Below are 24814 nucleotides of genomic sequence, written 5' to 3' on the forward strand. Positions count from 1 at the left end.
AGAGACTGGTAACAGCACCCCACTCCAGTACTCTTGCCTGGAAAATCCCATGGACGGAGGAGCCTGGTAGGCTGAAGACCATGGGGTCGCTAAGAGTCGGACACGACTGAGCGACTTTACTTTGACTTTTCACTTTCATGCATTGGAGAAGGAAATGGCAACCCACTCCAGTATTCTTGCCTGGAGAATCCCAGGGATGGGGGAGCCCGGTGGGCTGCCGTCTATGGAGTTGCACAGAGTCGGACACGACTTAAGAGACTTAGCAGCAGCAGCAGAGGAGCCTGGTGTGCTACAGTCCATGGGGTTGCAAAGAGTTGGACATGACATAGTACTGAACAACAACAAAAACAGAAATTTAAAGAATTTCTATTTTTGAAAAATTTAAAGAAGTCAAGATAGAAATATTGCAATTAGTTTTATATTTCACCACAGAAGTTTCTCTTATATTTGCTAACAGCTCAAGATGTGAATTTGAAGTTGGTAAAAATAATGTTTACTATTAATAGTATACTCCAAATCAACAGGCATGGTCCTTGACTTTCCCATCCACATCTAACACAAGGAAATGACTCAAGTGAAATGGGTCAACTCAGGGGGAACATCACTCACTATCTTATCTTTTTTTCATTTCTCTAGGAAAATAAAGGAAAGTCTGGAGTGCTTCCCTGTGAAATTGAATAACTTGATCCACACACTTGCACAAATGACAGCCATAAGCCCTGCCAAATCGACTTCACAGACATTTTCCCAGGAATCCTGTATGCCAGGTGCAAGCAGGTCAATCCAAAGAGCAACAGTCTTAGGGTTCAGCAAGAAAACCAGCCATGTAAGTTTCAAGACTGTCATCTTAACTTGAATATCATTTGACTACATCTCCCACTGTACTTCACCATACACATTCTTCCTGATACCATGCTTATTTTTTTTTTACTATGCATATGAAAAATCATTTAAGTGTGCCATTAAGGAGGATGTTCCAAGGAGAAATCATAACAACCACAGCTGTTAGTAGAGAATCTCAAAGAGAACAGTTCCTGCCCTGTAGTAGACTATAAATCAAGAACTAATTAAAATGTCCACAAGGAAAGAATAACAGAAATTAGGCAGTCTGTTCCCAGCACCTAAGATTATGGTATCTTTCTATACCGTGTGTTTATAGGTAATTTTGCCTTTACAAAATGCACCTCTTATATTTTGTGATGATTTTTTTTTTTTTTTTTGCAGAAATTATTGCTTTGTTTAGTTTACACAGAGCCAGATTTTAGAATGTATTGAAGGTTGATACTGCCGTCTTTTGATTTTGTCTATTTATTTTCTGCAGCTGTATCTAATCCAGGTGACTCACAGTAACAACGAAACAAGCCTGACAGAAAAGTCATTTGACCAGTTTGCAAAACTTCACAGCCAACTTCAAAAGCAGTTTGCATCACTGACCCTCCCAGAGTAAGGATTGTTGTCCCTAGGGTTTTGCGTTCAGTACCTGCCCTTGAACATAAGGAGAAATTATGGTTATGGGGTTTTCTATTTGTGAACAGTACAGCATTCTGTTTCTAGTTCCACTGAACCTATCCAAGCAGTCTCTATTGCTCTCAGAATAAAGAACCTTTTGTCTCATAAAACAGAAAAAAGTTTTTAATTTTGTCTGCTTTCAGGCATTGGTGTTGTAGACAAAAAAATCAGAACCAATTTCATTTTTCATCAATTATCAGTAAAATTGTTTTCTTTGCCTGTTTTTTAAATTTAATCTTTTTCTAGAATTTTCTGTTAAAATAAAATTGAAAATGCAGAATGAAATTGGATATATCTTCTCTTTCAGCAAATAATGGTGACAAAAAGCTCTGATATATTTATTTGCTGTACAAGAAAAATTTATCAATATCAATTAGTATACAAGTAAAATTTATTCACATCTGCCGGGATCCAGCATATTGCGTATTGAGTGAGGATCTGTAATAGCTCAACTGGAATTCTATCACTGCCGGGAGCCAGCATGAGGAACTCCGCCCATGACAAAGGTCATGAGGAAGGAGGCTCGGCATACGCAAAGGCGGGATCGAGCCTCAGGAGTCCCCCTGGAAATTCTCGAGCATCTACCCCCAAACCAGTCTGCCTACTTCCTGCTTTGTGCTTTGACCCACACCTCTGACTTTACGGGGGGGCTGTCCCCCACTACCTCTCTCTGAAAAAAGAGTTAGCTTACAGCTCCAGTTAATAATTCCTGGGTGTGACAGTGTTTCAACCTAAAAACTCCTTTGGAAATCCTCTAGCCTGCCTGAATAGGTTTTTCCGGCCACATGTGATTGTTCAGAGCTTCCCAACTGTGAGAGGCAGGAGATGTTCTAAACTGCCTAAACACAGATTCTTTTGAGTAGTTAAAAGCTTGATTAGAAATTGTATTGGTGAAGGGTTTTTCACTTGTTGGGCCAATGTTTGCTGCTAAGTCTCCATACTCCTTACCTACTGTGTCCTTGGCAGTGTATTGATTGATATAATGGGTGTATAGAAATGTAAAATGCAGCTTTGTCCAATGCTTTTTTGGAGGCTGGTGCCTGACTTTGGAATAATCACCTTTAGAGAAAAATAAGTTTCTTAAAATGTTAACAGGCCTCCTGGCCAGAAGATGATGTCAATCACCTGAACTTTTGCATATGATAAGTTTGAAAGCCTGGCTTCGATTAGAACCAGGAACTGCTGTCCTTGCATGACTCCACCCCTTCCCCCATTATCCTCTATGCATAACTTAAGATATAAAAACTACTTTGGAAAATAAAGTGCAGGCCTTGTTCACTGAAACTTGGTCTCCCCATGTCACTCTCTCTCCCAAATTCTGGCTGAGTCTCCATCTGGAGCGCGGAACCCACCATGCTTGCTAATTATGCCTGGGCTTCTAAGATCCGACCAGGGAGGCCTCAGTGTCTCCTCTCCTTCGGGAGAACGGAAGGACGCCTGCGGCCTACGTAAGTGGTGCAAACTTCTTGTCTTGAAGTTTTATTGGTCTCCCGCGTAAACCAAGCTACTCAGCCTCTTTTCTCCACTGAATTTTCCTACTGAGCTATCCTTATTTCAGCCGCTTTTCTCCACTGAATTTCCTCACTGAGCTATCCTTATTCTATTACTCTTTGTATCCTTAATTAAAGTGTAATTAAGCAATTGTTTCCTGACGCTCGCCTATGCCGTCTCTCCTTCAAATACCCTGGATCAGCTGGGGCTGGACCCCGGCACACATCAATTCATTTTTGTTGTTAATTATTAACTTGATCCCCTGGAGAAGGAAATGGCAACCCACTCCAGTATTCTTGCCTGGAAAATCCCATGGACAGAGGAGCCTGGCAGGCTACAGTCTATGGGGTCGCAAGAGTTGGACACAACTAAGCACAGAGCACACACATTAACTTGAACTTGGGTTATCTAAGTTTAACTTGTTATTACCTTCATTTTGCAGTCTTGAGAACCATTGCTTCAGTTCATGTTATAGCAAAAACATATTAAGCATAAACAAAGGGTATAATTCAAAATAACTTCTGATTAAATAAATCTTCTAAAATTTATCATTTAGAACTAGCCAAATTTAGATTATAGACTTGAGTATGTGGAAATCTTGACTTTTAAAAAAGGAACTTCTTAGAAATTATGATATTTGCACTTAGGCATATCAAATGTTACCTATAGAGTAGTTTCTTGGTATCCACAAGGGATTGGTTCTAGGAACCCCCTCCTGTGGACACCAAAAGCCTTGCATGCTCAAGTCCTACACATAAGATGACATAGTATTTACATATAACCTACCCTCTTACTTTAAAGTCTCCTCTTACTTTAAATCACCTCTAGATTTCTTATAATATCTAATACAATATAAATGCTATGTAAATAGTTGTAAATACAATGTAAATGCTATGTAAATGTTTTCTGGCATGCAGCAAATTTAAATTTTGCATTTTGGAACTTTCTGGATTATTTTTTCCTAATAGTTCAATCTACAGTTGATTGAATATGCAGATGTCGAACCTGCAGATAGGGAGAGCCAAATGTACCAGGATTTTTCTTGAGTAAATGGTCCTTTAACAATAGGAATGTTCATACCTGACCTGACATACTTGGTACATGTGGATTTTCATTAGACTTTCAGAGTTTAGTCACTTACCAAAGTATAAATCTAAGCAACATCACCAGTGGATGGAAAGATAGTGGGCATTATTGAAGACTGAGTAGTTTACATTCATGAAACTCTATACTTGCAGATATCTCAGAAATTTGGAAATACAAATGCTTTAAAAATCAGAAAGTCATCAGAGTAAGAGACTGACAGGGAAGGAATGTCATTGTGAAAACTTAAAGACAACATCAGCTTTAAGAATTATTGAAAAACATCTAATATGATAACTGAAGAAAAGAAAATACTGGCCAAAAAATTTAAAGTCCAACTACAAATACTGAATTCAACATTAGTGGTTTCCATTGTATCCGACTTATTAATGATTTAGAAATTATGTTCGTTCATTTCTGTAAATGGTTGTTCCTTTAGGTTTCAGAAATGTCTCTCTTCTACTCATTTCTCTCCTCAATACATATTAGTATAACCTGTAAAACTTTAAAGTGTCAGTAATCTCTTTCCATGTGCCTCGTCTCGATTTTCAGCTTTAGTTAGGATTCTGCTTTGCTCAACAACTCCTGCCAGGTAATGGGACCTAAATTAATTTTAAAACCATTCAAGCAACATGTGGAAGGGAGGAATATTTAGTCCTTTGTGCCCTGAACATATTTGTATGCTGACAGTCCCAAAGGAGCTCAAGCTTATAGCAATGCATATAGATGAAGGATGAGGGCAAGATTTCCTCTGACTCCTAAATTTACTAAAAGAAGCTTTATGCAAATTATGTAAATCCAATCTAGAAAGTATGATCAGAAAGTTCAAATTAGACATATTGTAAAACAGTGGTCTTCAAATCAGGTTGTTTATACTTCTTGGTACCTTCTGAGAATACACAGACATAGGAATCTTCCTTGAAATGAATCATCTTTAAAGTCATCTGCATGAGGGCTTCCCTGGTGGCTCAACAGTAAAGAATCCACTTGCCGATGCAGGAGGCACAGGTTTGATCCCTGGTCCAGCAAGATCCTACAGGCCGCAGAGCAACTAAGCCTGTGCACCACAAGTATTTAGCCTGCACTCTGGAGCCTGGGAGCAGCAACAACTCAAGCACGCACACCCTAGAGCCTGTGCTCTGCAGTAAGAGGAGCCACCGCAATGAGAAGCCCTCGCACTGCAGCTAGAGAGGAGCCCCCACTCACAACAACTAGAGGAAAAACCCATGCAGCAACCAAGACCCAGCGCAGCAAAAAATAAATGAATAAAATTATAAAATAGAATTAAAACTCATCTACTTGGGAAAGGCTGATTTCCTTTTCCTGGCTTACTTTCACCATCGCTCTTCTCCCAGCCATCCAGGATTTTATGTTGATACACTGTCCCAGGGAGTACAAAGTCTCTGAGGCTCAAATAAAGGGCAAACCAAAATTTCGGTATTGGTACTGAGAAAATGAATTATTCTAATAACTGAATATCAAATCTGTTTGCAGGTCAGGTTTTTCTTTATCTGTGGTGTGAACAGACCTGAGAGAGGACTTGTCAGCACCATCAGATAAAATATCCTAAAAAGTCATTTTCAAGAACAATTACTATGTTATATTTGACATATAACTCAAAAGCACTTCAAACAATTGAAGGATATTACTGGAGCTGAATTCCTTAATTCTCATATATTTATTTACATGCAATATTTTTTAGTACGTCCATCTATAAAAATGGAATAGAACTAATGTTGAACTCCATTTTATTCTAGCAATAAAGAAAATTCATCCACAAATAAACAAATTAATATTTAAAACCAGCAAAATCTATCTACTTACCAAATGTATTTCTGTGCTTTGATTAATTATATATGATACTAAATTTTATGATAACTAAATCTGGATGAAAACTTTTAATACTTTAAGCCTTAGAACCACAAAAGTTAAAAAGTAAAATATCAATTATTTAAAGACACAGACATATTATTTTGTATTTCCCTGATGTTTCCGACAAGAAGCAATGGATAGGATGTCCTGTGGTTGTCACATACTTTGGTGTGTTTGCTGACAACCCTTTACCATCCCCCGTGCTCCTTTGCCCAGGGGAAGGTCTAGACCAAAGCAGCAGAAGATGAAGGAGGCAACAGCAAGACTGCAGTCAGAGGCAGCTGCTAGATAGTACCTAAAACGATGCATTTAACCAGAAAATTTAAAGTGTTAGTCGCTCAGTTGTGTCCAACCCTTTGTGACCCATGGACTGTAGTCTGCCAAGGCTCCTCTGTCCATGGAATTCTCCAGGCAAGAATACTGGAGTGGGTAGCTATTCCCTTCTCCAGGGGTCTTCCCGACCCAAGAAGCAAACCTGAGTCTCCTGCATTGCAAGGAGATTCCTTGCCATCTGAGCTACCAGGGAAGCCCTTAAGCAGCAAAACCTATTGCCTTTAACAGGTCATGCCACCCAGTAATTGGTCGTAATCAATGTCCAGCCCATCAAGATGAATCATCAGATAGCAAAGAGGAAATTCTGCAAGTCAGACCTCTGAGGAAAGTGATACTTTGTTCCAAAAGACTAAGACCAGATGGAAGCATATGTCACTTGGTGAAATGTTTAATTTAGCTAGTGTTAGCAGTGTCTCTAGTGAACGCAGAAGCAACAATACCATCTGACTTTTTGGGAAAATTATGAATCATTAAATTTCAGAAAGTATTTATTAACCCCCACATGTATTAAAAGACAAAATGTGTGGTCTGCCATAAACACAGTAAGAGGGAAAATATATATTAGTTTAGTGTGCTAAATTAAATTAAATTAGTGTTAATATTAATAACAGTTAAAATAGCACATGTCCACAGCCATGTTAATAAAATTCTCAGAATTAATCATGTATTCTGTGGTTTTATAAAAAAATGTTTTCATTGGCTCTTCCATCTGATGCAGCTAAAACTCCATGAACAATTCTAAGATACAGACACCAATTTTCAAACTAATGAAATATACTTTTTTCTTTTAAAACAGGTTTCCTCATTGGTGGCACTTACCTTTTACAAATTCAGATCACAAAAGGTTCAGAGATCTAAATCATTACGTGGAACAGATATTAAATGGATCGTATGAAGTTGCAAACGTATGTTACAATTTACTTTTTATATTTTTACTTAACATATGGACTGTTTTATAGATCATTACTGGGAATACTTTTAAATACCTTATACCATCTTTAGTCCTACATTTACTCAACACATGTGCAAATTAAAGTTATCTTGTCAATTCCATGCAAAAACCAACCAGGGTTTTAGTTGAAATTGCATCTTAATATGTTTCAATCCATTGTCATACACCCATTTAAGTATTTTTAGAATGTTCTTTCAATAATAGTTTACTGTTCTATGCATAGAGGTCTTAAAAATATTTTGTTATACCAGATATGGTACTTTTAAAAATCTTTTTCACCAGTATATAGATGGAATTGATTTTATATTTTGATGTCTTACCCAACAGTCTTACTAACTTCACTTTTATTTCTAACAATCATCTGTGTAATCATCCATGTTATTTCTGAATTTTCAATTTATGATCATATCATCTGCAGATAACAAGAGGTTTTTTATTTATATATTAATGGAACAAGTTAAAAGTGTTAGTTGCTCAGTCGTATCCAACACTTTTTGTCCCCATGGGCTGTATCCCGCCAGGCTCCTCTCTCCATGGAATTCTCCAGGCAAGAATACTGGAGTGGGTTGCCATTTCCTTCTCCAGGAGATCTTCCCGATCCAAGGATCAAACCTGGGCCTCCCGCACTGCAGGCAGATTCTTTACCATCTGAGCCACCAGGTTCCAAAATTTATTTGTGCATTTCTTTTCCTTGCTATTTCATACTCTTTAGGGCTTCTAGTATGTACTGAATTGAACTAGTAATGGTGGATATACTTATGTTATTCCTGAATCCAGGGAAGAAGCATCTAATATTTCCTCATTAAGTATGTAAGTTTTTATGGGCTTCCCTGATATTTCCATTGATAAAGAATCTGCCTGCAATGCAGGAGAGCCCGTTTGGATTCCTGGGTCAGGAAGATCCACTGGAGAAGGGATGGACTACTCACTCCAGTATTCTTGGGTTTCCCTTGTGGCTGAGCTGGTAAAGAATCCACCCGCAATGCGGGAGACCTGGGTTCGATCCCTGAGTTGGGAAGATCCCCTGGAAAAGGAAAAGGCAACCCACTCCAGTATTCTGGCCTGGAGAATTCCATGGACTGTATAGTCCATGGGGTTGCAAAAGTCGGACACAACTCAGAGACTTTCACTTTCCAGTATGTACGTTTTTATAGGTACCCTTTATTATTTTGTTTTCTTTTATTCTTAGATTGTAATAGTTTTTACAGTGAAGCTTGAATTTATCAAATTTTTTTACTGAATCTATTGGGCTAATCAATGATCATCCAATAATCCTGGTTTTCTCCTTTATTGTGTTAATGTGGTGAATTACACTACTGAACTTTCTAATTTTAAACAAGTTCGCTTTACTAAAATAAACTTCACATGGTTGTATGTATTACCCTTTTTATGTATTATTGGATTTTATTTAACACTTTTTTCTTTACTATTTGTTTACATCTTTGTTTATGATAGAGCCTGTCCTGAAGTTTTGCCTTCTTACAAAGTCATTACCAGATTTCAGAATCAAGAACATGCTGGCCTCATAATATTAGTTGCAAAGAGTTATAGCTTTCCCACCCCCCCTCCCCCCACACACACTGGAAGAGTTTGTATAAAATTGGTTTTATTTCTTCAATGTGTAAAGTCATGTAGGTCTGGAGATTCAATTTCTTCGAGTTGTAAATCATTTCATATTTTCTATTTCTTCTTGGTTCCATTTGTTAAGTTACGTTTCTCTAGGAGTTTGTGCTAATCTATTGGTATAAAGTTATTCATAATATCATATTATAATCTTTTAAACATTTATAGGATCTGAACAGATATTCACTCTTTGATTTCTCACACATACCATTTCCTGATCAGTACTTCTGAGAATTATGAATTTTACCAGTCTTTGCAAAAAATGAAACTTGGAATTTATTAACACTCTCTATTGTATTATTTCACTATTTCATTTATTTTTTATCTTTATTATTTTCTTCCTTTGCCTCCTTTCTATTAATAACATCCTCACATAGCTAATTATTTTCAACCTATCCTCACTTACCCATTTAAAATTCTAAATCATTTCTTCTAATCAAGTTTTAATAGCACCCCATAAGTTTTTATATTTAGTATTATATTTTATCATTCTTCCAAACTATTTATAAAATTTTCACTGTGAATTTTCCTAGACCCATGGATTAAGTCTCTTTAACCCACTTGAGTTTTATGTGCTGTACCAAAAATATACTATATCCGTAAACTTAATGAATACTTATTATTGTTGTTTTATGCAATCAATATATCTTTAATATTACTCAGATATATCATTTCCATTGCTTCCTGTAAACTCTGGATTTCCATCTTGGAATTTTTTCCCCCTCTACCTGAAGAACTTTGTCTACTATTCTATTGAATATGAAGTTGCTGCTGAAAAAAAAAAAAAAAAAAAGAAAACTCTGTCTGAAAAGTTTTTATTTTACCTACATTCTTGAAGGATATTTTTGCTGACTATGGTATTTGGATAGCAGTGATTTTTATTCTAAAAAACTTTAAAGCTATCATATCATTGTCCTTTAGCTTTCATTGATTCTATTGAGAATTCATCTGTTATAATTGTTGTTTCTTTGAAAAGTTGTTTTTATTCTTTATAATATTGTTCTTTTTACTGTTGGTTTTCTGCAGTTTTATTTTCATTTGCTCAGATACGACTTTGTTTCTACTGATGATGCTTGAGCTTCAGCACTTTTTGAATTTGTTCCATGATGTCTTTCATCTTCTTGGTGAAGTCCTGTCATGATCACTTCACGTGTTGTTCAAGCCATTTCCTCTCTCCTCCTTTTCTGGGACTTCAATCACATATATGTTAATCCTTCTCACTGTACCCTCTATGTCTCATGCCTGTACTCCTGTATGTTTTATTCTTTGTCCTCTGCGACTTAGTTTCGAATAGTTTCTTCTAACTTATCTACTGACCTGTGTTCAACATACTGTGGAGTCCATTCTTTGAGTTCTTCATTTCAATTATTATATTCTTCAGATTTAGAATTTTTTTCCAGCTCCTAGTTCTTTGCTAAAAATCTGTCCCTTTTACTATTTGTTTGAGAATGGTAAGCATAGTCATTTAAAATCTTTCTTAAAAACCCCAATATTGGGACCCACTGCATGTATATTTCTATGTTCTAAAGTTTCTGCTAGTTTTAAAACATGTAGTCTTGTTCTGTTGTGAGCCTGTTTCTTTTTCCTTTTATAGTGACCACATATTTTACTGTAACATCCCTTGTATAAATTGGACACCTATATTACTATCATTCTAATCTAGAGAATTACAATATGTGAAAGTGAAAAGTGAAAGTGAAGTCACTCAGTCCTATCCAACTCTTTGCAACCCCCATGGACTGTAGCCTACCAGTCTCCTCAGTCTATGGAATTTTCCAGGCAAGAGTACTGGAGTGGGTTGCCATTTCCTTCTCCAGGGGATCTTCCTGACCCAGAGATCGAACCCACATCTCCCGCATTGTAGACAGACGCTTTACCCTCTGAGCCACCAGGGAAGCCTGGTATATGTGAGTACATTAACAATTTGGGGTTGCAGAAATTCAGCTGCAGGGGTTCAGAGTATTTGAAACTGAATGGTAGCTCTTGTGCAGGACTATTACTGGTTCACCCTATTCCTTAGGTGCAGTCACTTTGGATATAAACCCAAGTTGAGACAGACTCACCAAAAAATTATGTGGCAGTTCTGGATTCTATTCCCTTTCCTCTTAACTCTGCCATGTGATCAAAAGTGCTATTCTATGTCTCAGTCTTCCACTGCTGCAATCTACATCAACACACACCTACAACAGAAAATTGTGCCAAAACCCAAGTTCACATCCCCAAAATTGTCTTGCCCCAGATTTTAGTCTGGTAATTCCTCACTATCTTGTTAGCTATCTGAGGCTTTCAAGCAGTTTGAAAACAAATTGTCTAATTATACAAGTTATTCTCACTAGGAGGTCTAGAGCAAATGAATGAATATACTGTCACTAAAACTGGGAGTTAGAGCCGCAGTCATCACCCACTCAATCCCTTCCCTTCCAGAGATATCTGCCATTCTACTTCCTCACCTCCATCCTACGTTCTAACAAACCTTGTCTCCCATAGGGAACTGTTTCAGAGGATCTAAGGTTGTGGTCACTTCCCATATGAAAATGTATTTAAGAATTTCTTGGTGAGATTTTGGTACTACTCACCAGTGATTCTGAGTAGGCTCGAAAATTGAAAAGATATGCCACTTCCCAGTTTTGCTCCCTTCTGTCATATGCATCAAAAAAAAAAAAAAGGACTCTTAAGATCCCTCCCTAATCCACATACATACAACATACACATGCACACAGAAGATACAGGTCCTTCTGAGGATTCAAGGGAGTACTTGCTCCCTTTACTATTAAATCCTTATCATCATCTTGCATGAAAAGTTCCTATGAGATAAATGTAAGTTACAGAGGCAAGTACCAAGCTAATAGAATCCTCTGGGGTTATTGGCTAGACATGGGACCTTTTAGGGATTTATCTAGAACATCATCCCTAAGGGTAAAAGGTTACTGTTGTTGCTGCTTAGTTGCTAAGCTGTGTCCAATTCTTTGTGATCCCACAGACTGTAGCCAACCAGTTTTATCCTTGAGATTTCCCAGGCAAGTAGTAGGATTTGAAAATTCAAGATTTTCCAGGAGTGAGTAGCCATTTCCTTCTCTAAGGGATCTTCCCAACCCAGGGATCAAACCCACATCTCCTGCATTAGGCAGATTCTTTACTGCTGAACGGCCAGTGAAGCCCAAGTGTAAAAGGTACAAGGTCTATTAAGCTTTTTCCCTTTTGATGAAAGAATGGAGACTACTTATGGAATATCTTTAGCTAACCCACATATCTGGAATAACTTTAGTGTCCCAATGAGAGACCATTTCTAATATTAATCATGCTAGTCAACAAGCTACCACTTTTATGAACAAAATCTCATCTTTGACATTCAGTGTGCTAATTAATAATGTCCATTTTTTCAAGGTTTTCAGCATGATGGCTTGAGTTACATATATTTTGAAATGGTTACAATAAGTTTAGTTAACATCTATCATCTCCTATAGATACAATAAAAAGAAGAGAAAAAAGCAATTTTTAAATTTATAAATGTCATAAGATGAGCATATAATAGCTCTACCTCTTCTTCTTCATCCTCTCCCCCAAATTTTAGAGTGCTTTTAATTACATCAGTAATTAGCATTTGTAAACTCTCTATTGTTGATTGAGTTGTGAGTATATAAAAGAAGCACTTATACTGACTGCTTCTAGTATGAATTTCTTGATTAAAACAATGAGAACCTCCTGTTTCCTTCTCCTCTATCCAGGCATCCTGATGGTGAAGCCTTTCAGTTCAGTTCAGTCGCTCAGTTGTGTCTGACTCTTTGCGACCCCATGGACTGCAGCAAGCCAGGCTTCCCTGTCCATCGCCAACTCCCGAAGCTTACTCAAACTCCTGTCCAGTGAGTCAGTGATGCCATCCAATTAGGACATTAACAGACCACTCCTGGATTCTAGTCTCTTTTCCTTTTATTGAAGTAGAGTTGACTTGCAATGTTATATTAGTTTCAGGTGTACAGCATAATGATTTGATAATTTTTCTGCTGCTGCTGCTGCTAAGTCACTTCAGTCATGTCTGACTCTAAATCCTAGCAGCACTTTGGTATACTTTGATCTAAGAAACATACAATATGCAGACTTTGAACTTCAGTAAGTTAAAGGTATTGTAACAAGAGGACTACAACTAACCCTATAAAAGTGAAAGTCGCTGAGTTGTGTCTGACTCTTTGTGACCCCATGGAGTGTAGCCTGCCAGGCTCCTCTGTCCATGGAATTCTCCAGGCAAGAATACTGGAATGGGTAGCTGTTCTCTTCTCCAGGGAATCTTCCCACAACTGACCTCATAACTGGGACTTAATAAAGCGCCAAAGAATCCTATTTCTCTCAGCTGTGAATTCAACAACTTTTCTTCTCCATGTGGAGCTTGGGAAAGACATTAGATGAGATTACTTTCCAGTCAGTGTGTGAATTGTTTTAGTTACATGTTATATAGCAGATTAAGTAAGTATATATCAAGGTAACCTTACTGAAATTTAAAAATAAAATATATTAATGAACATGTTCAAAATTGTTCCTAACTGTAGGTTTGCTGATTCAGGATGTTGACTTATTGCTAGACCTCCTAGTTGAGTAATATTGTGGTCTGCTGATGAATAGACCCACTTTAAAAAAAAATCCCACAGTTCAGATTATAAGAATCCTAAATCTATTAGAAAAAAAAAAAAAAAAACTGTTGTCAATAATGATTGTATTAGATTGCATGTAGTCAGGATCAAGAAGAGAAAATTTTAAATCCCTATTACCAGTCCCTAAGACTAGTGGTTCTCAAAGCTCAGTTTCTGGACTGTGCTTGGGACATCAACTGAAAAAAAATTTTTTTAATTTAAATTTATTTATTTTAATTAGAGGCTAATTACTTTACAATATTTTATTGGTTTTGCCATAAGACTGCAAAATATCAGCCTGATCCTCAATAAGAATCTAAATCAGAAACTTTGGGGATGAGGTACAATAATGTGTTTTAATAAGCCTTCCAGGGTGTTCTGATCCATGATAGTGTTGTTGCTGTTGGCTCTGCTGGGTCTTCATTGCTTTGCTCTGACTTTCTCTAGTTGTGGTGAGCAGGGGCATGAGGGCTTCTCATTGAGGTGGCTTATCTTGTTGTCAAGCACAGGTTCTAGCCACTAAGGGTTCAGTAAGTGTGACAGTGGACTCAATTGTTGCCACTCACAGGCTCTGGAGCTCAGGCTCAGTAGTTGAAACGCATGAGCTTAGTTGTTCTGTTGCATGTGAAACCTTCCTGGACCTGGGATTGAACCTATGTCCCCTGCATTAGTAGACAGATTTTTTTTTTTTTTTTTATGCACTGCATCACAAGGGAAATTCCCAGGACATATTTGAGAACCATATTTCATAGTCTAGTCATCTTTCCTCTTTTTTTTCCAGTTTGGACATGGTCAGATATTTGGTTTCCAATGTAGTAGATATTAAGGTACCCTACTATATTATTGATTTTTAGCAAATCTGGACTCAAGAACATTGTGCTGCAATATTGTTTCCAGGCTGGTAGCTCAGCTGGAGATGCTGTTTTGTATCAAAGGACAAATGCCTGAGCACTTAAGGAGGTATACTTAACCCAGTTCCCAGTGAGGTAAAGACGGCAGCCCAGGGAGTATGGCATTCAGGTTGTTGTTAAAGGGCAAACATAATACAAGTTAGTAAATAGCAACTGGGAAAAAGTTGCACTAGACAAGGGGAATTGCAAGGACAAAGTATCCATTATGGTTACATGTTTTTCTCTTGTTTGGAAGCTTAAAGAAATCAATGACTATATTCACTTAATTTTTATTCATGGATAGCACACTTATAATCTCATCAATATTTAACAAATACTTTAAATGAAAAATAACAGAATTATTAGCATATATTAACCTATAGAATTTATGTTGTTTTGTAAAACCTAGGGGACTGAAACTTTGCATCTGAAGAGTACTAGCAGTCTCCTAACTTATTCTTACCAGTTTTATTTTAATTTAATGCATGCTCCCAAAATATATAATTTATTTTTAATATATAAACTAAGATGCTAGTAAGCAATAAAGGCTTTAAAATTTATAGAAAATAATGCAAAATTTGGGGGAAATTTTGGATGATATTTTAAAATAAATATGAATGCAATTTTGATTTTTTTCTCACCCCACTGTATAACCCCACATGAACCCTGTGACCAGACACCTCTGGCTTGGTAAACAATGGTCTGGAGAATCTTGCTAGCTGCCAGCTTGAGGACAAGTTCCTTGGTTACCTACTGCTAAAGCCAGAAACACTGCTTGGCCATGCTGTAAATGATGAGCATTACTGGTGCACTGGGTCATGATTTTACCCTTCAGAAAGATCACTCAGAGCACATCTGTAACATATCTGCTATGAACAAAGAGAAAGAAGTGAACAGTATCTGTTCATCATGGGAACAGAACCACATAATAATCTAACTGAAAACAAAGATGTAAAATGATTGTTGAGACAGCACTAGACAATAGAAAAGCTACACTATACTAAATGATATACGTAGATATCTTGCATGTGCATGAATTTAACTGTTTGAGATGGCCAAAACATTCATTAGGACTTCTTTGTAAATCTTATAGAAAAACTGAAAGAATGTTTTTGGCCAACCCAATATTATACTAGCATACTCAATATAAACTATATATTATATCTTTTGAATATATTTAGTATTTAGGTCTCAAATCAGTGAGTAATGGGAAATAAGTGATAAGAGATAGAACTTCTGTTCTATAGGATCAAGGCAACTGAATTTATGTCATTGGACTTCAAATGCTTTTTGCATATTCAAGAATGTAGTGTGTTGAACTCTTAATGTTCTGACTAACTCTGACATTCTCTGAAGGTCATGTCCATTCACTTTGTCATAGTGAATGACACATGGCTATGACAACTGTCTGTAAGGGATCATGCTGAGAGGACCGTGAATGGGATTGTCATCTTTCAGGCTGAGGGCTGCCTTACAGATTAGATAGTTTTAAAGACTGTTTTAAAGACTTTTCAGGGTAATTGACAAAATATCTAGTAACCATTGAAAATGTCAGGCTTTGGCCTATTTAAGCAGAGGCAAGTGAGTTCAAAGTGAAGAGGCTTCTGATTTCTGGTCCTGGTGTGAATAGGGTAAATATTGACATCTGTCTTGGTATGGCAACAACAGAGATTTCCTAAGTATATCTGCCTAGAGGATGGGTTCACAGAGAACTGTTAGCAGAGGACTGTCATGAGAGGGGAAAAGTAAAGGAGTCAGACATATACAGGTAGAGAAGACTTGCAAAGTGAAGTTTATCACCACAAGTTTTAATGAATAGTGTTACAGTTCATCATGATCACAGCTGCACTGAAACAGCTGAACAGAACTACCAGAGGACCTCAGTTTTCATCACATTCACATTTACTACTGTGCTAAATTAAAGTGCTACTGAAGAGGCCTCAAGAAGAGATGTTTTTATTTTGTTTTGTGCTATTCTTAAATTCCATTGGCAAACATTAAGGGAAAACAAGGCTTAAGAAATTTCAAGCACCACATTATTTTTGTTTCAGATGAATTAAGATCTAGGATTTGAATGGGAAAAAAAAAAGGAGAAGAAAATAGAAGATACATTTATACCATCAAACATGAGATAGATACTACTGTGAAATCACAGATCCCAGAAATGCTCCCAGTAAGGCTATGTCAACCACTTTCTAACCTTGGACTTCCAAAGAGAGCAATCCTATTTTGTGCCATAATAGTATCAAGCAAAAGGAAACTAATATGATGGGTGTGATTCTCACAAAGTAACACCCTGCTAATAGTTTAATTGAATTTTGTAAAATGAGTATTTGAAGTACAAGAAAATACCTTCCTAAGATGCAAATCCTACATCTGCTTCTTAGTTGTCCTTTCTATATAACAAAATAAAATAGTGCTAGATTAACAAAGATAAAATCAATAAAAATTAAATCTGAAGACTGGAATAATAAAGACTATTAATACTTTCAAAATCTACTGTCTCTGTCACTCAGCATATGTTTATTGATTGCCTACATTGTATACTTTCTGACCAAGAAACCAAAATAGTACCTACTGATCAAGTGTTTCATGGGGAGGTTTTAAAAAGTATGTTCTAAGGCCAGTCTTTAGAGATGCTGGTCATACAGGCAAAGGGAGATATAGGTATACTCCGTTTTATTGCACTTCGCTTTATTTGCCATGCACAGGAATTATGGTTTGTTTTTTTTTTTTAACAAATTGAAGCTTGTGGCAACCCTACTTTAAACAAATCTATTGGTGCCATTTTCCCAACAGAATATGCTCAGTTTGTGCCTTTGTGTCACATTGTGGTAATTCTCAAAATGTTTCAATCTTTCTATTATTATATTTGTTTTGGTGATCTGAGACAAGTGATCTTTAATATTACTACTGTAATTGTTTTGGGAGGGTGCCACAAACTGGACCCATATAAGACTTTGAGCCTTTGTGTGTTCTGACTGGTCCATATTGCTGATTAGCCTTGCCTTCATCTCTCTCTCTCTCTCTCTCTTGCCACCACCATCCTTGGGCCTCCATATATTCTCTGAGACACAAAAATATTGAAATTAGGCCAATGAGTAACCCTACAATGGCCTCTAAATGTTCAAGTGGAAAGAAGAGTTGCACATCTCACACTTTAAATCAAAAGCTAGAAATGATCAAGCTTAGTGAGAAAGGTATACTGAAAGATGAGATGGTCTGAAAGCTGGGCCTCTTGCACCAAATACTCAGTCAAGCTGTGAATGCAAAGCAAAAGTTCTCGAGGGAAATTAAAAGTACTAGTCCAGTGAACACATGAATCACAAGAAATAAAAACAGCCTTACTGCTGATAAGAGAAAGTTTTTGTGGTCTGGAGAGAAAATCAAACCAGCCACACATTCCCTTAAAACAAAGAGCAAGACTTTAACTCTCCTCAGTTATATGAAGGTTGAGAGAGGTGAGGAAGCTGCAGAAGAAAAGTCTGAAGCTCACAGAGGTTGGTTCATGAGGTTTAAGGAAAGAAGTTGTCTCTATAACCTCAAAGTGCAAGGTGAAGCACCAAATGCTGATACAGAAGCCCCAGCAAGTTATCCAAAGGATCTAGCTAGGATAATTGATGAAGGTGGCTATATTAAACAACAGATTTTTGGTTTAAACAAAACACCCTTCCTTTGGATGAAGATGCTGTGCAGGACTTTCACAGATAGAAGTCAATGCATGGCTTTAGAATTTCAAAGCTCAAGCTGACTCTCTTGTCAAGGGAGAGTAATTACACTAATACAGCTGGTGTTTAAGTTGAAACCAGTGTTCATTTGCAATTCCAAAAAACCTAGGGCCCTCAAACAGTATGCTAAATCTACTGTGCCCTCTGGTCTGTAAATGAAACAACAAAGCCTGGATGACATCTGTTTACACATCTGTTTACAACATGGTTTACTGGATATTTTAAGCCCATTGTTGAAGAGCTATTGCTGAGGGGAAAAAAAAAAAAGACTCTTTATAAAATATTACTGTTCACTCACAGTGCACTAAATGGATACGGACAATGAGATTAATATTGTTCATGCCTGCTGATACAACATCCATTGTGCAGCCCATGGATCAAGGAGCAATTTTGACTTTCAAGTCTTATTATTAGGTTGATGCAAAAGTAATTGTGGTTTCAGACCATGAACACATCTTTATTAATCAAAATAGGAACCATTACCAGTAACACGTTTTTGACAATGAGAAGTTTGCTTATTCATTTAGCATAAAAATCTGTGCTTCAGGATTTGATGAATTCTTGGAAAGCATTTTCTGCCTCCTGCTGGTTGTGGGAGCATTTTCTCTGCAAAAAGTTGTCAAGATGCTTGAAGAAGTGGTAGTTGGTTGGCAAGAGCTCAGGTGAATATGGTGGATGAGGCAAAGCTTCGTAGCCCAATTCATTAAATTTTTGAAGCAATGGTTGTATGACGTGCAGTTGGGTGTTGTTGAGAAGAACTGGGCCCATTCTGTTGACAAATGCTAACTGTAGATGCTGTGGTTTTCCATGCATCTCATTGATTTGCTGAGCATACCTCTCAGATGTAATGATTTTGCCGGAATTCAGAAAACTGTAGTGGATCAGACTGGCAGCATATCACCAAACAGTGACCATGACCTTTTATTGGTACAAGTTTGGCTATGGGAAATTCTTTGGAGCTTCTTCTCAGTCTAGCCACTGAGCTGGTCACCGCTGGTTGTCTTATAAAATCCACTTTTCATCGCACATCACAATCCAACTGAAAAATGGTTCATTGTTGTTGTGTAGAATAAGAGAAGACAACACTTAAAGACGACCATTTTTTAATTTTCAGTCAGCTCATGAGGCACCCAGTTATCGAGCTTTTCCCCCTTTCCCACTTGCTTCAAATGCTGAACCACCATAGAATGGTCGACGCTGAGTTCTTTGGCAACTTCTCATGTAGTTTTAAGAGGATCAGCTCCGATGATGCTCTCAATTGGCCACTGTCACCTTCCGATGGCTGGCCACTGTGCTCCTCGTCTTCAAGGCTCTCATCTCCTTTGGAAAACTTCTTGAACCATCACTACACTGTATATCCATGAACAGTTCCTGGGCCAAATGTGTTGATGTTGCAAGTTGTCTCCACTGCTTTACGATCCATTTTGAATTCAAAGAAGAAAATCGCTCAGATTTGCTTTTTGTCTTAAAATCATCTAAGGTAAATATCAAATATACAGCAAGTAATAAGTCATTAGCAAAAATATATAAACCAAGAAATGCACATTAAAATGATGTATAACATGACTGCATTTATTAAGAATGCATTCCAATATCAAATGGCAAATATCCACAATGCAAAAACTGCAATTACGTTTACACCAACATTAATATTTAAGAAAAAACATTTTTTAATGCTAAAGTTGCCATAGATAGTGATGCCTCTGATGATCTGGGCAAAGTCAATTGATGCTCTCCTGGAAAGGATTCACCATTCTAGATGCCATTAAAATCATTTCATGGCTCCTGGGAAGAGGCCAAGATATCAACATTCACAGTTTAGAAGAAGTTGATTCTAGCCCTCATGGATGACTTTGAGAGGTTCAAGACTTCAGTGGGGGAAGTAACTACAGAGAGAGAGAGAGAGAGATCAGTCAGTCAGTCATGTCCGACTCTTTGTGACCCCATGAATCGCAGCACACCAGGCCTCCCTATCCATCACCAACTCCCAGAGTTCACTCAGACTCACGTCCATTGAGTCAGTGATGCCATCCAGCCATCTCATCCTCTGTCATCCCCTTCTCCTCCTGCCCCCAATCCCTCCCAGCATCAGAGTCTTTTCCAATGAGTCAACTCTTCGCATGAGGTGGCCAAAGTACTGCAGTTTCAGCTTTAGCATCACTCCTTCCAAAGAAATCCCAGGGCTGATCTCCTTCAGAATGGACTGGTTGGATCTCCTTGCAGTCCAAGGGACTCTCAAGAGTCTTCTCCAACACCACAGTTCAAAAGCATCAGTTCTTCGGCGCTCAGCCTTCTTCACAGTCCAACTCTCACATCCATACATGACCACAGGAAAAACCATAGCCTTGACTAGAGGGACCTTTGTTGGCAAAGTAATGTCTCTGCTTTTGAATATGCTATCTAGGTTGGTCATAACTTTCCTTCCAAGGAGTAAGCGTCTTTTAATTTCATGGCTGCGGTCACCATCTGTAGTGATTTTGGAGCCCAGAAAAATAAAGTCTGCCACTGTTTCCACTGTTTCCCCATCTATTTCCCATGAAGTGATGGGACCGGATGCCATGATCTTCGTTTTCTGAATGTTGAGCTTTAAGCCAACTTTTTCACTCTCCACTTTCACTTTCATCAAGAGGCTTTTGAGTTCCTCTTCACTTTCTGCCATAAGGGTGGTGTCATCTGCATATCTGAGGTTATTGATATTTCTCCCGGCAATCTTGATTCCAGCTTGTGTTTCTTCCAGTCCAGCATTTTTCATGATGTACTCTGCCTAGAAGTTAAATAAGCAGGGTGACAATATACAGCCTTGATGAACTCCTTTTCCTATTTGGAACCAGTCTGTTGTTCCATGTCCAGTTCTAACTGTTGCTTCCTGACCTGCATATGATATAAATAGCAGGAGAGTTAGAGTTGGAAGTGGAGCCTGAAGATGGGACTGAATTGCTATAATCTTATGATGAAGCTTTAACAGATGAAGAGGAGTTGCTTCTTATGGTTAAGCAAATCAACTTGTTTCTTGAGGTGGAATCTACTCTTGGTAAAGATGCCATTAAGATTGCTGAAATGACAGCAAAAACTTTTAAATATTACATAACTTAGTTGATGAAACAACAGCACAGCTTGAGCAGATTGATTGCAATTTTAAAAAACATTCTACTGTGGATAAATGCTATCAAACAGCATTGCCTGCTACAGAGAAATCATTTGTCAAAGAGGCAGCATGTCATCTTATTTGAAGAAGTTGCTGCAACCACCCCAACCTTCAGCCTGATTAGTCAGCAACCATCAACAGCAGGGTAAGACCCTCCACCATTGAAAAGATTACAATTTGCTGAAGGCTCAGATGATAGTCAGCATTCTTTTAGCAATAAAGTATTTTTAAACAAGTTATGTATGTTTTTTAAAGACATATTGCTATTGCTCACTTAATACACTACAGTATATTATAAACATCACTTTTATATGCACCAGGAAACCAAAAAGTTTGTGTGACTCACTTTATTGCTTTATTCACTTTATTATGGTGTTCTGAAACTGAACCTGCAATATCTCCAAGGTATGGCTGTATCTAGCTAGGTATTGGTGTGGTTTTTTTAAGAACCTTTTTCTGACATGGGCTTCCCAGGTGATGCTAGCGGTAAAGAGCCTGCCTGCCAATGCAGGAGACATAAGAGACGTGGGTTTAATCCCTGGGTTGGGAAGATCCCCTGGAAGAGGGCATTGCAACACACTCCAATATTCTTGTCTAGAGAATCCCACGGACAGAGGAGTCTGGCGGGCCATAAGTCCATAGGGTCACCAAGAGGCAGACACGACTGAAGTGACGAGCACACACACACGTTTCTGACACCACCAGGTTTGGGAACAGCTCTAGAAATTCAAAAGCTGAATCAGATATGTACACTGCTCTAAGAAAATTACAATCCTTGTCCATATTCTGTGTATGTCGATTATGTTCCAGAGCTTCATAAAGACTCATAATTTCACACATGGGCGTTTCTTTCCTTTATTGCTAAGGAACTTTATGGGGGTTTTCCTGGTGGCTCAGTGAACCAACCTGCAATGCAAGAGAGGCAGGTTCAATCCCTGGGTTGGGAAGATTACCCTGGAGAAGGAAATGGCAACCCACTCCAGTATTCTTGCCTGAAAATCCCATGGACAGAGGAGCTGGGTAGGCCACAGTCCACAGGGTCACAAAGAATCAGACATGACTTACCAACTAAACAGCAACGAACTTTATGCATCTGATCCATTACTCGTTATACATATTATACAGTGATAGAACACTAATAATTTGACAGGGACATCAGCAGATGCTGACTAGCCTTAATAAGCAGTGTGACCTGACTGACCACCCAGGTTCTCCGTGATGTATAATATCAATTTTCAATTATCTTCAAATAGATTATCCACAGTGAAAGCTTAAGTGTCTCCATATGCTGGTGTATGCTTCCCTGATTCCATTTGTTTATATACAAGGAATGAAAACTTATTTTAAGAGCAGCTAAATAAACATTATTGGCCTAAAAAATCACATAAATAACTCCAAAGTAAATCATGTTATTTTGAAATTTTTAAAAAACTTTGTATTACTGATGCAGTTCTTCCCTTCTCTCATATGTTTTAAAAGAGCTATCTGCATAAACACTAAAATCTATAAAGTCAGGGATATAACATAAATATTGTAATTATTTTAAGTGATATGGACAACTTAGAGGACTTGTTTACATACACATATTTTTCCTCTTCTAAAAAACAGTTAATTTATAATATTTATAAAATAAATTTATTTTATTTTAGCAGATATTTTATTTTATTTTATTTCAGCAGATATTTCTCTGCTGAATACTCCTGTGATAGGATTATCCTCATTTCTGACCCTGGAAAAATCCTCATAAAAATACTTTTCTTCTTCCGTAGCCGCTTATCATTTGGCAATGTAGGAAAGACAAATAATTCTATTATGTCTATACATTAAACATTGCAGTCTTTTTTAGTTACGTGAAGCATGTATTTGTAACTATTTAAAAATATTTTATATCACTGTACATAACTCTGTAAAGGCTTTTAATTTTTACTGATCACTTACTATGTATAACACTCTAGATTAAAAACTTTAAATTGGTTGTAGAGAACAAATTGGAAAGATTAAAATAATGCAATATATTCTTTACTCTCAATGAGTTTATAATATGGTGATAAATACAGACATTAAATATAAATAATAAATGGCAGTGAGTGGAAAAGGAAGAGAAAAGAAAGTAGTAGGTGCATCTTGAAAATGAAATTGGACAACATTACCTTTTTAAAATAAAGTATTATATACCCTTTCAGGGGCATACTCAGTTGTGAGCAGTCTTGTTTTCTTGTCAGGGAAATGAGATGAAAAAGCTGCTTTGAAGTCCAGTCTCAAGTATCAGAGTTAAGTTAGATGTGAGAGATGTCTCTGGAGGTTTAATCTGAACCCAAGGTATATGTGTATCATATGTGTTTCAATTACCAATGATACACATATATGTATCATCAGTAAAACCAGTTCAGTTCACTTCAGTCGCTCAGTCGTGTCCGACTCTTTGTGACCCCATGAATCGCAGCACGCCAGGCCTCCCTGTCCATCACCAACTCCCAGAGTTCACTCAGACTCACGTCCATCAACTCAGTGATGCCATCCAGCCAGCTCATCCTCTGTCGTCCCCTTCTCCTCCTGCCCCCAATCCCTCCCAGCATCAGAGTCTTTTCCAATGAGTCAACTCTTCGCATGAGGTGGCCAAAGTACTGCAGTTTCAGCTTTAGCATCATTCCCTCCAAAGAAATCCCAGGGCTGATCTCCTTCAGAATGGACTGCTTGGATCTCCTTGCAGTCCAAGGGACTCTCAAGAGTCTTCTCCAGCACCACAGTTCAAAAGCATCAATTCTTCGGCACTCAGCTTTCTTCACATCCAACTCTCACATCCATACATGACCACTGGAAAAAACATAGCCTTGACTAGATGGACCTTTGTTGGCAAAGTAATGTCTCTGCTTTTCAATATGCTCTCTAGATTGGTCATAACTTTCCTTCCAAGGAGTAAGCGTCTTTTAATTTCATGGCTGCAGTCACCATCTGCAGTGGTTTTGGAGCCAAAAGAAATAAAGTCTGCCACTGTTTCCACTGTTTCCCCATCTATTTCCCATGAAATGATGGGACCAGATGCCATGATCTTCATTTTCTGAATGTTGAGTTTTAAGCCGACTTTCTCAATCTCCTTTCTCACTTTCATCAAGAGGCTTTTTAGTTCCTCTTCACTTTCTGCCATAAGGGTGGTATCATCTGCATATCTGAGGTTATTGATATTTCTCTCAGCAATCTTGATTCCAGCTTGTGCTTCTTCCAGCCCAGCGTTTCTCACGATGTACTCTGCATAGAAGTTAAATAAGCAGGGTGACAATATACAGCCTTGACATACTCCTTTTCCTATTTGGAACCAGTCTGTTGTTCCATGTCCAGTTCTAACTGTTGCTTCCTGACCTGTATACAAATTTCTCAAGAGGCAGGTCAGGTGGTCTGGTATTCCCATCTCTTTCAGAATTTTCCACAGTTTATTGTGATCCACACAGTCAAAGGCTTTGGCATAGTCAATAAAGCAGAAATAGATGTTTTTCTGGAACTCTCTTGCTTTTTCCATGATCCAGCAGATGTTGGCAATTTGATCTCTGGTTCCTCTGCCTTTTCTAAAA

General features: G+C 37.7%; 1 protein-coding gene across 8 annotated transcripts in view; it reads left to right on the forward strand.

The window, feature by feature from the left end:
- PIK3C2G (phosphatidylinositol-4-phosphate 3-kinase catalytic subunit type 2 gamma) overlaps window positions 1–24814 on the forward strand; it is a 504349-nt gene that overhangs the window by 407051 nt on the left and 72484 nt on the right. For 7 of the 8 annotated variants that reach the window (XM_044941205.2, XM_044941209.2, XM_044941210.2 and 4 more), the window contains 3 exons: window positions 637–826; window positions 1322–1443; window positions 7085–7193. In XM_044941205.2, coding sequence (XP_044797140.2) covers window positions 637–826; window positions 1322–1443; window positions 7085–7193 — 421 coding nt within the window. Of the gene's footprint in view, window positions 1–636; window positions 827–1321; window positions 1444–7084; window positions 7194–12588; window positions 12649–24814 lie in introns of those variants that run through there. The other variant, XM_044941211.2, reaches the window with a different exon arrangement.

This window comes from Bubalus bubalis, chromosome 4, assembly GCF_019923935.1.
Source record: "Bubalus bubalis isolate 160015118507 breed Murrah chromosome 4, NDDB_SH_1, whole genome shotgun sequence".
Taxonomy (NCBI): Eukaryota; Metazoa; Chordata; class Mammalia; order Artiodactyla; family Bovidae; genus Bubalus; species Bubalus bubalis.